The sequence below is a fragment of the Sinocyclocheilus anshuiensis genome, unplaced genomic scaffold, assembly GCF_001515605.1.
Source record: "Sinocyclocheilus anshuiensis isolate Anshui unplaced genomic scaffold, SAMN03320099.WGS_v1.1 scaffold263, whole genome shotgun sequence".
NCBI lineage: Eukaryota > Metazoa > Chordata > Actinopteri > Cypriniformes > Cyprinidae > Sinocyclocheilus > Sinocyclocheilus anshuiensis.
The window spans coordinates 1,212,674-1,229,335 of record NW_015549593.1 but is presented as its reverse complement, the minus strand read 5'-3'; the positions used below and the strand labels follow the sequence as shown (position 1 = coordinate 1,229,335).

Sequence of the window (16,662 nt, the reverse complement as noted above, 5' to 3'; positions counted from 1 at the left end):
AGGCGCGTTTTTCTTGCGCGATCTGGCAGCACCGAGTACTATCACCTCAAGTGCGCTGCTGCTGTATCCGTGTGTATGTGCACTAGTTCTGCTGCCGTGCGGCCTTCATGCTGTTAGCACACATATATACAACACATAGCGTCAATATTTTGCTTAGTTAAAGCATAAATGACTACCGGAGCCGAGAGAGCGGAGCCTGGAGACAGCGAACAGGATGAAGAAGATGTATATGAAGTGGAGAGGATTATTGATACGCGAGTGGTGGAGGTGAGAGAGAGTGTTTGTGGCGGAGCTTCGGATGCCATCTTGCTAGCGACGTAGCATGTCGCTATTACTGTCCTTAGTAAATACTGCAGACGCGTGTATAGTTAATAGGATAAGGCTAAATAAATAGTCAAAAGGGTGATTTTACGGCCTGTGCGCCTTAAAACGCCAACTTCCCGCAGTGCAGAGAGGCTGTATACAGTCGTTGTAACTTTCTGGCGGTTAGCTCAGCTCAGCTCCGTCCCGGGTTGAGCCACGAGATTCAGTTTCAACGGTTCTTCTTGTTTACATCAAACCTGCTTAAATCTGGATGGATTACCACTTTAAACCCCGGACTAAATCTACCCGCGGCCAAAATGAGTTCCGAACACTAAGAGTGGTGTTTCATGCTGAGGAAAACACTTGACAGCATTCAAGGGTTGATATGCACAGTTGTTTACAGCATCCATAACTCGCGCTATTATATCTGAAACGACACATTACTAGTGCTCTTTGAATAGAAATGGATAGAAAAGAGAAACGTATGGATGTTTAAATCTTATGCTCATGCTTCTGATCACGCAATGTGCAAGCTCGCTGTGTAAACGTAAAAATATAAATAAATCTCTTACAAACATATAATGCGTGACAGATGAATCTCGTATGTATTGGTAGCCCTTTGTGCATGGTCCTACTGACGGGAATGCGTAACTGATTCAGCATTTTGTTTTATAAGTCATTTATTTTTATCTGAATGGAATACTTGTTCAGGAATTTAGATTATTTTTAGGTGGAGTAACAGCCCCTGGAATAGTGTTGCTGTATTATGGGGAGCCGTTTTAGACATGTATTTGGTCTGTAGATGTGTGTTTTGGAGATGTTTTCTAGAAATATCACAAGGGCGTGCGTGTGTGTTTGTGGAACTGTGCGTCATTAATACTCAAAGAACAGGTGATATGTGACAGTGGGAGGTTTGTTATTAAATAACTTAAAGAGGAAGGCAGATATTGGAGTGGAGTGAGCAGACAAAGTTTAACTGACAAGGGATAGTAATAGAAGAAAATTACAGACAACTCTGTTATAGCTGAAACCCTGTTGGTGGAGGTCTATAAGCCTTTGTAAAATCTATTGAGGAGGTCAGTGTTTAGAGGACAGATAACGCAAAAGACATGTAAAATCCAATTTTGTACCGCTCAGTACAAACTTTGAACTGGAGTCAGTTCTACTGCAGTCAGTAACCTGCAGTATCTGTAATGTGTGAGGTGACTGAGTGTGAGAGGATCTTCCTCACTGAGTCTTATAATATTGTCTAGATGTGGGTAAAATTGTTTTTTAAAGTCATTTGGGAACCTAATGTCATATTTTAAGTTTATGTGTGCAACAATATTTCCATTTAAGGGGATCCATTTATTTATCTCATACTTAAGTTAAAATAAATTACATGAACTTCTTAGTCTGAACAATTATGACTTGTGTTATTAAATCAATTAAATCAACACTACAATCAAAACTATCTGTGATCAGTGCACAAGATGTCATAACACAATAAAGGCTATGCTTTACCCATTTTTTTAAAACTGATTGATCACTTTATATTATACAGCAACAACACATTAAATATACAATACTGTTCAAATGTTTGGGGTCAGTAAGATCAAAAAGAGTATAGCGAATGTATCACAGTTTCCATAATAATATTATATTATATTTTATCATATAAAGATTTCTGTAGGATCATGCGATGCTGAAGACTGGAGTAACGGCTGCTGAAAATTCAGCTTTGCATCACAGGAATAAATTACATTTTAAAATATATTCAAATAAAAAAATGTTAATTGTAATTATATTTGACAATATTTACTGTTTTTGATCAAATAAGTGCAGCTTTGGTGAGCATAAGAGTCTAATTAAAATTCTTTAAAAAAAATCTTACAGACGCCTTTTGAACAGTAGTGTATGTTTAACAACAATCAACTCTGAGAAAGCAAATAGCAATTTCTGTGACTGCTAAAGGTCATTGTTATGTTGTAAACCCATAATTGGATAAGCACAGAATGATAGTTAATGCTTGATTACTTAAAAAAATATATATTTGTTTGCCCTCACTTTTTGAATATGAGACATTTTAGTCCTTTCCAGTGGTATTTTTATATCGAGACCTTGTTCATTTGTGACCCTGCAAGAAAGCTATGTGATAAAATGCCTTTTTGATTGAGAAATATTTCTGTGTCTCTGTGTGTCAGTCTAAGCGTCCGTCACAATTTTATCCAGGTGGTGTCCATTCACACTGACTGTAACATGAGACAGTGATGGCTGTGAGCCAATAACAACCACTCTCAGATCAACTGACAGCCTGTGCTTACTAGACTACTGCGCTTTGGCAGACACACACAGACAATCATGTCTTTAACTCGCTTGTTTACAAAAATACAGTGATTAACCGATTCTCACTGCTGCTTCTTCCTGCACAGAGGCAGTTGTACAGGAAACTAGCACTCTAATCTAAGCCAAGGCTCTCAAAATGGGTGCAAACCTACCAGCAGTATCTCACACTTTAAGACAAAGACAGATTTGAGTTAACATACAACAGCCACAAAAGTATGTTGAGTTGCTTGTTAGTGTCGTGAAACCAGCAGATGTAAAAGTGGAAAGAGATCCCATCCACTCTGTCGATTGGGATTAAAACAAATTATTATTTGGCTTTGATCTTCGGCTATTATTAATCCTCCAGATAGAGTCACATGAAATAAAAGGAGCCGGGATTCAGCAGTGTTTGTTACTTAGCAACGCAGCGGATAATGAACTTCCCTTTGAAACTAACCTGTGGAGCTTGGGATGCATCTGCTAAGCATTAATTACTGCCTTAATGTCTCCTATAAACATCACCCCTCTCATCGTTCTCTCATGTAGTGCATGACATTAGTGATAATGCGAGGTAGACGTCTGACACTAGAGCCTAAGTAGTATTTTTATATCATAAAAAACATAAAAGTGAAAAGTTCACTTATATACCCTTCACTTATAAGAGCTTTTCAAGATAAAATACAGTTTGACATGTTGTATCTTCTCAGTCTGTAAGTGTGTTTTTGAAGTACTAGTCAGTGTTATTTTCGCATTATTTATATATTATAGTATTTATTAATATTTTGATTTAGCTTTTATTTGTATATCTTCAGTTTTCAATTTAGTTTTAGTAATTTTATGTTTGTCATCATTAGGGTTGGGTATCGTTTGAATTTTATCGATTCCGATTCTGCTTATCGATTCCCATTTTTATCGATTCCTAGTTTCGATTCCAATAAGATAAAAAATCCAATATAAAAAAAATGTAGATGTCAAACATTTATTCTGTCTTTTTACAAAGCATTCTGTTGCAGCTGAATAGCATGAGCAAAAATCAGCAACCTACAGAACACTGCAAGATGAATTTTGCCTATGCTTTAAAAAAATATACCACAGCAAAAACAACTAGATTAATATAAATTTCAAATATTAAAGTGTTAAAGACAAGTAAACAGTCAGGAATAAGATAGGAACAAACAAATCAATTAGCAATATCATAAATAAATACAACTGAACAAAATTTAAGGTATAGAAATTGTAATTAAAAGTTTAAAAACGCTGCATAGTTTTCTTTTCATAAATAAAATATAGATTAATCAATTAAAGTTATTAAATATATTCAGTCAAGATCAGTGAATGATTTTCTTTTGTTCTTTGATTAACATTAATGACAGTCAGCTCGTTTATTAGGCTGCTGTCTCTTTAACACCGAACGCACGCAGATCTAAAAATACTGTACATGTGTGTTTTCTTTCTCATCTGTTTACGTTCATGTAAGACAAAAACGGCTGTGTTTATGATGATACACTGACGTAGTTTTCTGCATATTGGTCGACAAATATGAAATAAGTCAGTTTCAGCCCGGAACAACCTTTTCTACAGTGGAAATACACGGAACGGTTCGAGAACGGACACAAACCGGGAACCCGTACCAAATGGCTTCTATACTCTTTGCCCGTACCGCGACCTCTTGTTCTCTGTGTTCGGTGCACGCAAACAGGACGCAAGTTCTTTCCGTTCCGCACTTAAATCGTTTTTAATCACATTAAAATGCGAATGCAGGAATCGTTAAGCAGAATCGAAATGCACGCGTCTTATCGAATACCCGGTTCTTGGAAATTTGGAACCGGTTCTAAAATGGAACCGGTTTTCGATACCCAACCCTAGTCATCATCAATATTATCATTATTATTTGTGTTTGGCTTTTAATATTTATTTGAGGAATTTTATTTTATGTATTTTATATTTCTCTTCCATAGACAATAAGTCTCTGACACAAACACGATCCATCCACACATTGTGGATGAGTGAAACCGATCACTCTCCCTTGACATAACCGATCAAGCCGCTTATATTAACATGGCAAAAAAAGTATCAGAAGTTATTAAATGGGCAACAGGGAGTGCAGAGTACAAATACAAACTGCTGTGTATTTATAAGTGCATTAAATTGTAGCTGTCAAATGATAGCTTACAAAGCCATTTAAAATGTACTTGTTCATTTTGTTGCATGTGCTCTTACTCAGTGAGAGTGAAGTTAAACTGACTGGATCAAAGCCTTTTTTTGTGTTTCCCTTCCCTTACCACTCCACTACTTACCACACCCCCATGGGAGGCCATGATCTTTGACCTCTGACATTTGTACAGGGAGAGGTGCTGTACCGGGTGCGATGGAAGAACTACTCATCGGACGATGACACCTGGGAGCCTGAGGCACACTTGGACGACTGCAGAGAGGTGCTGCTTGCCTACAAGAAGGCCCTGGCTGAGATGAAGCCAAAGAAGGAAACTGGCATGGTGAGACTCTAAAGATATGTTCACATGATTGTTGTTTTTCTAAGAGCGTGTACAGACAATGCTATATCTGGTTTACTTGATGAAGTCTTTGGGAATATTGATTGTGCTCCATTGTACCTAGAAGCTGCCCATGAAGAGTGATTTGTTTGATGCTGATTCTGAGAGTGATGGTGATAAAGAAAAACAGAAAGAATCACCTATAAAGAAGAAGAAGAAAAAGAAGAAAGTGGAGGAATCAGATGATGAGATGCCTGTGAAGGAAAAGAAGAAGAAGAAAAAGAAGGAGAAATGGTGGGAAGACAAACCTCTGCCTGCACCGGAGTCTGATGAGGAGGAGGCAGAGAGCAGGGATCCTTCCCCTGCACCTCCTAAAAAAGAGACAAAGAAGAGGCTCATTGACTCTGATGATGACGATGCCCCAGTTACTCCCAAGAAACAAAAGAAGCTTGACAAGCATAAAGATGGAGGAAAACAGAAGAAAGAGAGTGGAGAGGACTGCAAGAAAAAGAAAGTAAAGTCAAAAAAAGAGATTGATACCTCAGATGAAGAGGATGAGAAGAGCGATGTGCCCTCTGAGTCCCACACGGATGATACAACAAACACAGAAACAAACGATTCCTTCAAAACCATGACAGCAAAAACCACAGACAAATCTGCGAGAAGTGAGAGTGGAGGTGATCTCAAGCAGGCCAAACAGAAGAAGGCCAAGTCTGACCTGAAGCTGCAAGGTTTCAAAGACCTGATTCAAGAGAAGAAGCCTAAAAAAGTGGAGGTTTCAACGGCCACATCTAAAGAAAGTGGTGCAAACAAGCACAAGAGCTTTACTAGTAGCAAGAGCACTAGCAAGTCATCTCGCAGCGAGGAGGAGCCCGACTCCAGTGACACGGGGGCAGCTACGTCCGCACCCAAGTCAAAGGTTAAAAGCAAAGGGCAGGAAGCAGGCCCACCTTCTCAGAAGCTTTCATCTGCCTCTTCCTCCTCCTCATCCTCCACAGCATCAACAGCCCCCATCAAGCCCAAAGAGGAGGAGCCGAAGGAAGAAGTTGGTGAGAAGGGAGGTGCCTCTAACTTGTTTGAGAAGTTCCTGTTGAACTGTGAGGCAAAAGATCGTGTACCAAGGAGACAAGCGGACCAGAACAAGAATATAACTCCAAAGGTACAGGTCTAAAACTCTGATGTAACCCATTTTCTTCCTTTCCTTTTTTTGGCTTTTTTGTTGTACACCTGTTAAAACAACTAATACCAGATTATTATTATTATTATTATTATGTTAATTAAAAGAAAGAACTGAAAGAAGTCCCTTATTCTCACCAAGGGTTATTTGACCAAAATACAACAAAAACCATAATATTGTGAAGCATGATTATAATTTATTTCACAATAACTGTTTTCTCACCTGTTATATATTTGAATATATTTTAAAATGTAATTTATTCCTATGGTGGTAAAGCTGAATTTTCAGCAGTCATCCAGTCTTCAGTGTCACATGATCCTTCAGAAATGTTTTGTTGCTCAAGAAACATTTCTTACTATCATTGTTGAACACAATTGTGCTCCTTAATATTTTTTTGGGGAAACAGTGATAGATTTTTCATGATTCTTTGATGTCTTTACTATCACTTTTGATCAATTTAATGCATCCTCGTTGAATAAAAGTATTGATTTCTTTAAAAAGTTTACTACAACCTTTTCAATGACAAGTTTAAGTATTAACTTTATTTTAATTTTTTTTACAGACATGAATGATTTTTTTTTTGTCTTCAAAAAAATTATGTTTGTGATTTGACTTTTTTCCCCCACTTGTTTTTGACTTTTTTTCCCACTTGTTTTACAGGGTGCAGGGAAAAATGACAAGAAAACAAAATTGTCCAAGCAGTCTCCTGCACGGAAACCTGATTCAGACAAGACAGAGAAGGCAAAAGATGGTAAAAATACATTTGTAGCTGACTTAAATTTTTCATTCTTAATGGTCTTTTGTTTGATTCACCACTACATTCTACTCCTACCAGTGCCTCGACCTGGTCAGAGTCCCTTCTCTATGGAGATCGACGAGAAACAGGAGAAGGGAACATCCGAGAAAAGTGATAAATCAGACGAGCTGGCCCCCAAGTCTAAGGAGGAATTACAAAGAGAGCAGAGAGAGGAAGAGCAAAGGAAGAGGAAAGAAAAGATGGAAGAAGAGGAGAGAAAGAGGAAAGAAAGGATTGAAGAAGAGGAGAGAAAGAAGAAAGAGAGAATAGAGGAAGCCCAACGGGAGAGAAAAGCACGCATGGAGGAGGCGCAGAGGCTTGCAGAGGAGGCCCGGCAAGAGCGGCTGGAAAGGAAGTCCATGACTGAGTCAATAGCATCTCCTGACTCAACAGAAGACTCCAGATGGAAGGACAAGAGGAGGAAAAGGAGGGATGACAGTGAATCACGGGTCTTCACCGCCTGCAATGACAATCAGGACTCTCAGGAGACCATGGAGCGCTCTGACAAAACTCCTGGTTTGTATTTGGCAATGTAAAGTTAAAAGAGGTTCAACTTTTGAAAACATGTCTTGAGACACCTGCATACTGTTCATCTGCATTAGGCATGCATGGTTAATTTAAATAAAACTAAAATAGCGATATGGCTTAGTGAGATTTTGTTTATCAACTGGCAGTGTCACTGTCAACACAAGAAAAGCTTTAAGGGTTCCCTGCGGTTTTCCATGAAAATTAAAGCTTGATGGTTTAATATTCAAACATGGAAAAAGTAAGCCCATCCATGCTGATGATGACGTTGATTATTATTGTTATTATTGTGTTTTTAAAGTTGTATGTAAAATTATAGTCTTTTTCTTAAATCTTTTATTTGAGTGAAATATTAATTTCTTATGTTTGCTTTTTTCAATTTGATGATTACCCCCCAATCAGCAGCCCTAATTGGCACTTAATTTAGCCGTTTTTTTTTTTTTTATGGAAGAACACATCCTGTGTGGTCAATTGGTATTTTTCTATTATGACTATGCATGTGGCAGCTGATATAGTGGGGATCCCAAGCTGTTTCTGAGTCTCTGGATGCTAACAACATGTTTCTGTGTGACAGACAGGGGACCGCCATCTCTTAATCTTGGGGTGGAGCTCAAGCTGGATTGGATGACACTGGAGGACTTTCAGAAACACTTGAATGGAGAGGATGAGAATCTCTCTCCGCTAGCCTTAACTCCTGGTAAGTGATACCCACACAGAAAAACAACAGCACAAATCCCTCCTGAATGGCATATTTTAGGTCCATCTTTCATTTATTGTAACATTTCAGTTTTCAGTTGATGAAAGTTTCTCATCATTTTTCTCTCCTCTCTTGCTCTGTTTACCATGTAACTTTCAGCGGAGCTGCGAGAAGCAGTGAAGAATGGGAATTACCTGGCGGTAAAACGTGCACTTAGTTCCAAAGAGGATTACAATCTGGACCAGGAGGTATGTTACTTATTTCCTTTTATCTCTTCCTCTCTGCCTGTCTCTGTCTTGAATCTATATTAATGACTCATCAGAGAACTGGGTCATGTTGTAGTTCGTCATGGGTTAACCATTATGCAGTCAATGTTTTCAGTCGAACATAATTGTCTATAATACCTGCAGAAAGTTATCTGTTAACATCTTTTAAAACATCTAATATATGTAATGAAATATTTGAATTGAATCAATGAAGAATCATACTTTTTGGATCCAGATGGTGTAATTGGAGCATCTACTAGCAGAGGCTAACTGGACCTTTAGCAAGGCAGCCATACCTTGATCCCTTGGTCTAAGTACTATTTGAGAGGATGTCATGTGAATATCTTTGAATGTTTTGTGTATGTGCTGCCACCTGCAGGACTCTAGTGGCATGTCCTTAACACTGCTGGCTGCTGCAGGCGGTCAGGATGATGTCCTCAGGCTGCTCATTAAGAAAGGAGTGAAGGTTAACGCTAGACAGAAGAACGGCACCACTGCCCTGATGCATGCTGCTGAAAAGGTGCAGAACAACACAGGAACCCTCATTGATGACTCTTTTCACTTCAACCACTAATGCAAGAGAGTATTAGCATTTTTAGTATAGTATTGTTGCATTTGTCTTAGTATACTTAAGCACTAATGTTCTGTGTCATTTTGTTGATAAGTACACAAGCCCACAACAATCTATTTTAATAACTCGGTTCTGTTTGGTGCAGAACTTCTTGACAACAGTGGCCATTCTCCTAGAGGCAGGATCATCTGTAAATGCCCAAACTCTGGGTGGAGAAACCGCTCTCATGAAGGTGAGAAGGCTGTTATATTGATCTGGGAATTAGATCTCTACAAACAGAAACCAGCTTGTTAATGACCCTATGATTGCTAGTTATGTCGATTTTTTTTCCGTATACTCTACCATTCAAAAGTTTGGGTTTGTTAAGATTTAAAAAAAAAAAAAAAAGTTTTTGAAAGGAAAAGAAAACCAAAAACTCTTAAGCGTATCAAACTGCAAGTATCTGATCAAAAATACAGTAAAAACTGAAATAATATGAAATATTATTACCATTTAAAATAACTTTTCTTTGTAATACATTCCTGTAATGCAAAGCTGAATTTTCAGCAGTCATTACTCCAGTCATCAGTTTCAAATGATCCTTTAGAAATCATTCTAATATGCTGATTTGCTGCTTAAGGATCATTTCTTGTTATTATCAATGTTGAAAACAGCTGTGCTGCTTTAATATTTTTGTGAAAACCGTGATGCTTATTTTCAGGTTTCTTTGATGAATAGAAAGTTAAAAATCAGTATTTATTTGAAGATGAATTGTTTTTGTAGCATTATAAATGTCATTGCTGTGACTTCTAACGTTTTCTCAATTTATTGCATCCTTGCTGAATAAAAGTATTCAATTATTTCCAAAAAAATAAATTATACTGACCCCAAACTTTTGTACAGTACTGTATATTATTTTTTTAGTTTAGAAATTAAGTTGTGCTTTAGCTATCAGACATTTTGCACTTTTAAGTTATAAATTTTGATCTGTACTGAGTGCTGATTGTTGTATTATTCATTTTAAGGCTTGCAAGAGGGGCAATGCAGATGTGGTTCGCCTCCTGCTGGAATATGGTGCTGACTGCAACATCTTGTCTAAACATAAGAACACTGCCTTGTACTATGCCAAACTTAGCAACAATTTGATGATATATGATCTCATCAAAGACCATATGCAAACGTGAGTGTTTCATTGCTACATTATTCGAACACCGCCATGTATATGTGACCCTGGACCACAAAACCAGTCTTAAGTCGCTGGGGTATATTTGTAGCAACAGCCAAAAATACATTGTATGGGTCAAAATTATTGATTTTTTTTTTATGCCATAAATCATTAGGATATTAAATAAAGATTATATTCCATGAAGATATTTTGTAAATTGTTACAAAACCGTAAATATATCAAAACGTAATTTTTGATTAGTAATATACATTGCTAAGAACTTAATTTGGACAACTTTAAAGGCGATTTTCTCAATATTTCGATTTTTTTTTTTGCACCCCCAGATTCCAGATTTTCCAGATCAATTTCCAGACCAATGGAAAGCTTATTTATTCAGCTTTCAGATAATGTATAAATTTCAATTTCGAAAAACTGACCCTTATGACTGGTTTTGTGGTCCAGGGTCACATATATTTAAAGATGTAGGACACGGGCACGATGAAAATATAGCTATTAAAATAAGATGCATGTGTGAAAATGCATCTTGCAGGTTATCAACTGTGGCGGAGGAGACAATCAGAGCATATTTTGAAACGCGGCTGGCCCTACTGGAACCTGTATTCCCTTTGGCTTGCCACAGATTGTGCGAAGGGCCAGACTTTTCACTGGAATTCAACTACAAACCCCCTCAACACACACCCGGAGAAGGTGAAATACTCACTTTAATTTTGTCTGTTCTCAATAACTGCAATTTTATTTACTGAATTAGTTAGCTATTATTGTGCTTTCTGTCTTAGGATCTGGCATCCTGCTTTTTATCTTCCATGCAAACTTCCTTAATGAGATCACAGCTAGACTCTGTGGGCCCTGTAGTGTTCATGCTGTCGTCCTGAATGATAAGTTTCAGCTGCCCATCTTCTTGGTAAGACACTGATGTCACAATCGATCTTTATTCAAATTTATCGTCTCTTTGTTCTGTTGAATGTCTGCAGTCTCTCACACTCTGCGTGCTGCTCCCCCTGCAGGACAGCCATTTCATATACTCTTTCAGTCCTGTTCAAGGAACCAACAAACTGTTCATCCGTCTGGCAGAGTCGCCCACAGCTAAGGTACCTAGGACTTTCACACATTTTTATATGAGATGGTTTAAATGCTGCTGTATAAATGCCTGAACGTGCACCAAAGCAAGTGTGAATAATTGAGATGGGGCTTTGTAAAATAATAGCTAGTTGTAGCTAACTGGGTTTCCATGGTTCTTTGGAAATATCGGGGAATGTTGAAGTTAAAATTCTGTTTTTTAAATGCATCTAATTGATCGTTTTGTGAACATTTCATCCATGTATGTTCCTCTTTTGACCTGGTAATTCTTTATCAAAATGTCATACCTTGATCTTTCAGTGAAACGACAGACTTCTCTCTTGTGACATATGCTGGACTTCTCTAACCATTTAGTCCAGTTAATTGCGTTCAGATCTGCCTCCATCCAATCAACAACTGTCCAACAAGTCCTGCCCTACATTTTTTCCTTGTTTGATAATCAGTTTCCCTCCATTGTACATCACAATATGGAAGAAATGATCTTGCGCTACGTCCGTAAAGTTACGACTTTAATGCTATTTTTCAGGCCTGGAAAAGTCTTGGCAATATGAATTAAAGAAAAATAACATCTGATTTGTTAGAGAATCATTGTGTTTGATTCTATTTAATCCATTCTGAATGATTCTTTCATTTGATTTTTAAATATCCTTATCCAGTAATCATAACGGAGTAGAAAGTTCATAATCAAAATGATAATTAAAACGTATTAATCTGGAAATATGTTTCACTTTTTCCACAGGTTAAACTCCTAATTTGTGCATACAGAGTCCAACTACAGTGATAAGGTCAAAGGTCACTGCAGGAGCTCTGACTTTTTCTACACTTGACACATGCTGAGCAGGAGACAGTTTAGAAATGGTAGTGTTTTACTGTGGGGAAATACTGAAAGACTGTAGTACTAACAGGTCAATAACAACAGCCACAGATCTCAGTGCGGCTTTTAAATATGTGCTTGGTTAAGTGTTGCAAGTGTTAAACGAGTTTCCAGAGGTCATGATTTTGGATTGCAACTGCATCACACATGAAGGTCAGCAAATGTGTCAAATTGGGTTTGTATCTGAAGGTCATTTGTAAATCTTGTTTGTAAAGTGTTCCTTTTATTTTTTTTTTCTTTTAAATAGAATAATTTATCGCTCCAGATTCACTTACTGTTTTGTTTTATGTTCTGTTCGGTTTAACCCGACCACACGCTCATCCGTTGTGCTTCAGTCTGCATTGCTCGTGGGAATGTGACAAGACTGGACACAAGTGTGACTTTGAACACCAGAGTGGGTGCTTTAAAATACAATTTTCCATATTTTGTTTCCTGAGAATGTGATGTTTTTTTTAAAGGCATGAACTAATGGCATGAATCCTAAATTGAACAAAATGAAGAAATGTTTGTATGTATACATTTGGGTTGTGAGCTTTTTTAAGGCCTAATTTGTTTTTGCATTAAGAGGAGTAGGATTAAAGTCATCCAAGTAGGAATGATCAGTAGAACAGGATCTTTTAATACTGACTAGTAGAGAACGTGACCCTTTTCATGCATGTACCAATGTATTGTCAGGCAGGCTGTATACATCAGCTCAGTTTAATTTCTTATTAGGTTTTGCATTAGAGTGTAGTTATGTAATAGTTCAACATGGTCATCTTCTGGTACTGATCATACAGATCACATGAGCATAGATTTCACAAGCATTATATAAAATCATTGATGACTGAACTAAACAGAGCTTTGAAGCGCAGTGACGTTCTTTTATTGTGTTGCTTATGGCCTACCCCTCTGTCTCGTCATTGTAATAAGAGAGAAAGACTGCTCATTGATTCACTTCCTCTTTTGACTACAGTAAATAAGCTGTACATATATCCATAATCAATATTTTGTCTTCTCTCCTATTTAATATAGCAACAATAAATAAACAGTTGTTTTCTTAACTGACAAAGGACTAGAGACTTCCATCCCTCTAATTTAATTTTATATACACATTCAGTGTAATAAAGCAGACTGTATTTCAGATGAATGTACGTTAGAATGTGTTCAGATAGGAAAGATGGCCCTTTGCCAACATACGCACTAGAGATGGATGTGATCGAACTGTCTTCAGCAGGGGTGTCCAATGCTGCTCATGGAAGGGCCAACGTCCTGCAGAGTGTAGCTCCAACACACTTGCCTGCAAATTTGGAAGTTTCTAGTAAGTCTGAAGACCTTGATTAGCTGCTTCAGGTGGGTTTAATTGGGGTTGGAGCTAAACTCTACAGGACAGTGGCCTTCCATGAACAGGTTTGGACACCCCTGGTCTTCAGTATATATTCTATAAGGCAGGGGTGTCCAAACTCGGTCCTGGAGGGCCACTGTCCTGCTGAGTTTAGCTCTAACTTGCCTCAACACAGCTGTCTTGAAGTATCTAGTACAGGGATGGCGAACGTCAGTCCTGCAGAGTTTTGCTTCAACCCTAATCAAACACACCTGAACAAGCTAATCAAGGTCTGAAGGGTTACTAGAAAGCTACAGGCAGGTGAGTTTTAATTAGGGTTGGAGCTGAACTCTGCAGGGCTGCGGCTCTCCAGGACCGGAGTTCGCCACTGCTGATCTAGTATGTCTAGTACAGTGGTTCCCAACCCTGGACCTGGAGGCACCCCACCACTGCACATGTTGCATGTCTCCTTTCTCTGACACACCAATTTCAGGTGTTTGAGTCTACTAATGAGCTGATGACCTGAATCAGGTGTGTTTGATTAAGGATACATGCAAAATGTGCAGTGTTGGGGTGCCTCCAGGACCAGGGTTGGGAACCACTGGTCTAGTAAGACCTTGATTAGCTGCTTCAGGTGTGTTTAATTGGGGTTGGAGCTAAACTCTGCAGGACAGTGCCTATCCAGAGGCAGGATTGGGCTTCCCTACTATAGGGCAGCAACAAAAAGACACAATCTGGATTTTTCTTTTCACTAGATGTCTTCAAACTAGTAAACATTTGATGACCAGCCAACAGCTTTAAGGACTTAAAATGTACATGTGCAAAGGTTATATAGGGAAATATAACAAACATTTCTGATAACACTAAGCCTAAGGCAAGCAGGGTTATTCTGATTAATCGTATAATTCTGATAAATATGTACATGCATTGGTGTTCATGTCTGGCACATGCATAATAATATGAACACCTTAACATTATTCTTGCTGTAGCCACATGGGTATGTTTTCCTTGGTCTAGAAGTAGAGACTTTGAAGTGGGTCTTAAAACAAGCCATAACAGCAAAATGGTGGTGACCATTGTGACAAAATCAAGAGAATGGATAAACAAAATGGAGCTGAGTGGATACACTTAACTACTGATATTTTTAAAAACAAAAATACAAGTTGGACAAAATCAAATATGTTTATGTTCTGTCATAAAGCTTTAATAATGTTTAATTCCCTATCGCCTCTAACAGACATAAAACTGTAAAATAATAGGCCTATGTAGTGTGTTTTATCAAAATAAGTCTGAACCGTAGACTTAATGGTATTACCTAATGTAAATTCTCTCTAAAGCACGGATAATTCTATATGCTTTATTACATTATGATCAGTTGGAGCTGAACTCTGCAGGGCTGCGGCTCTCCAGGACCGGAGTTCGCCACTGCTGATCTAGTATGTCTAGTACAGTGGTTCCCAACCCTGGACCTGGAGGCACCCCACCACTGCACATGTTGCATGTCTCCTTTCTCTGACACACCAATTTCAGGTGTTTGAGTCTACTAATGAGCTGATGACCTGAATCAGGTGTGTTTGATTAAGGATACATGCAAAATGTGCAGTGTTGGGGTGCCTCCAGGACCAGGGTTGGGAACCACTGGTCTAGTAAGACCTTGATTAGCTGCTTCAGGTGTGTTTAATTGGGGTTGGAGCTAAACTCTGCAGGACAGTGCCTATCCAGAGGCAGGATTGGGCTTCCCTACTATAGGGCAGCAACAAAAAGACACAATCTGGATTTTTCTTTTCACTAGATGTCTTCAAACTAGTAAACATTTGATGACCAGCCAACAGCTTTAAGGACTTAAAATGTACATGTGCAAAGGTTATATAGGGAAATATAACAAACATTTCTGATAACACTAAGCCTAAGGCAAGCAGGGTTATTCTGATTAATCGTATAATTCTGATAAATATGTACATGCATTGGTGTTCATGTCTGGCACATGCATAATAATATGAACACCTTAACATTATTCTTGCTGTAGCCACATGGGTATGTTTTCCTTGGTCTAGAAGTAGAGACTTTGAAGTGGGTCTTAAAACAAGCCATAACAGCAAAATGGTGGTGACCATTGTGACAAAATCAAGAGAATGGATAAACAAAATGGAGCTGAGTGGATACACTTAACTACTGATATTTTTAAAAACAAAAATACAAGTTGGACAAAATCAAATATGTTTATGTTCTGTCATAAAGCTTTAATAATGTTTAATTCCCTATCGCCTCTAACAGACATAAAACTGTAAAATAATAGGCCTATGTAGTGTGTTTTATCAAAATAAGTCTGAACCGTAGACTTAATGGTATTACCTAATGTAAATTTTAATACAAAGTATAATTTCGGCTCTAAAGCACGGATAATTCTATATGCTTTATTACATTATGATCAATCAATAATAATATTGAGTCTCGCAACGTAATTGTTTCACGGATCACTACGACACACTGGGTCACTCTATTGCTTCTTTCTTCGATCCCATCAGTGCCCACCTAGGTTGGGCAAGAGGGTGTGTTTTATTTTATTCGGGGACCTTTGGATCAGAAAGGGGTCTTTAATGACACTTGTTTTATTAAGTAACTGAAGTCAGAAGTTTGTTATAGCCTATATACAATGTTATGTTTCGTGAAAGAATTTCTTACAGAAAGGATCCCTAAAATGTACCTCTTTGGCTCTTGCGCTGTGCCTTTCCGTCCCTATGTTTTCACCCCAGTGAACGTGCTGTAGTGTTTACCTCTCAGACTGTTGAGGAAACGTTTTAGTGTATATAACTTTATATTGCTCTGCTTAGAAAGTTAATCTATAGAAACAAATCCCATTTAAACTGGCAAAATTAAGTGGCATTTAGCAATTGTCCTTTTTACTGTATATGCCGTACATTGCGGTATTTTTTCTAATTACTCAGTACATAGCTACATATGCGTTATTTGTCAAAGCGTCAATTTATATTCCATTAGGATGAAATTGGTATCGACTTCTCTTTTACCAAAACAACTTTAAGTTCTGATTTACAAATCTTGCATGACTTATCAAATAATATAAAACGGGCATCAAGATATGTAAATGTGTGTC

General features: G+C 37.9%; 1 protein-coding gene across 2 annotated transcripts; it reads left to right on the top strand.

Moving 5' to 3' along the window:
• The first annotated feature begins 8 nt into the window (after positions 1 to 8).
• Positions 9 to 12,683, top strand: LOC107658258 (M-phase phosphoprotein 8-like). 2 transcript variants are annotated; one of them, XM_016446742.1, is made up of 14 exons: positions 9 to 267; positions 4,953 to 5,102; positions 5,227 to 6,258; positions 6,937 to 7,027; positions 7,112 to 7,588; positions 8,172 to 8,294; positions 8,454 to 8,542; positions 8,940 to 9,080; positions 9,277 to 9,363; positions 10,136 to 10,290; positions 10,826 to 10,983; positions 11,073 to 11,197; positions 11,301 to 11,384; positions 12,113 to 12,683. In XM_016446742.1, exons 1-14 carry the CDS (start codon positions 169 to 171, stop codon positions 12,152 to 12,154), a joined length of 2,853 nt encoding a protein of 950 aa, XP_016302228.1. In that variant the 5' UTR covers positions 9 to 168; the 3' UTR covers positions 12,155 to 12,683. The 2 variants fall into 2 exon arrangements, with proteins under 2 accessions (XP_016302228.1, XP_016302227.1); XM_016446741.1 differs by having other exon boundaries at positions 5,224 to 6,258.
• Positions 12,684 to 16,662: the final 3,979 nt, after the last annotated feature.

Coding starts and splice junctions, on each gene's coding strand:
- LOC107658258 (XM_016446741.1), top strand. CDS start 169: ATGACTACCGGAGCCGAGAGAGCGGAGCCTGGAGACAGCGAACAGGAT. Junction 7,028..7,111: donor GACAGAGAAGGCAAAAGATG/GTAAAAATACAT, acceptor TACTCCTACCAG/TGCCTCGACCTGGTCAGAGT. Junction 7,589..8,171: donor GCGCTCTGACAAAACTCCTG/GTTTGTATTTGG, acceptor TCTGTGTGACAG/ACAGGGGACCGCCATCTCTT.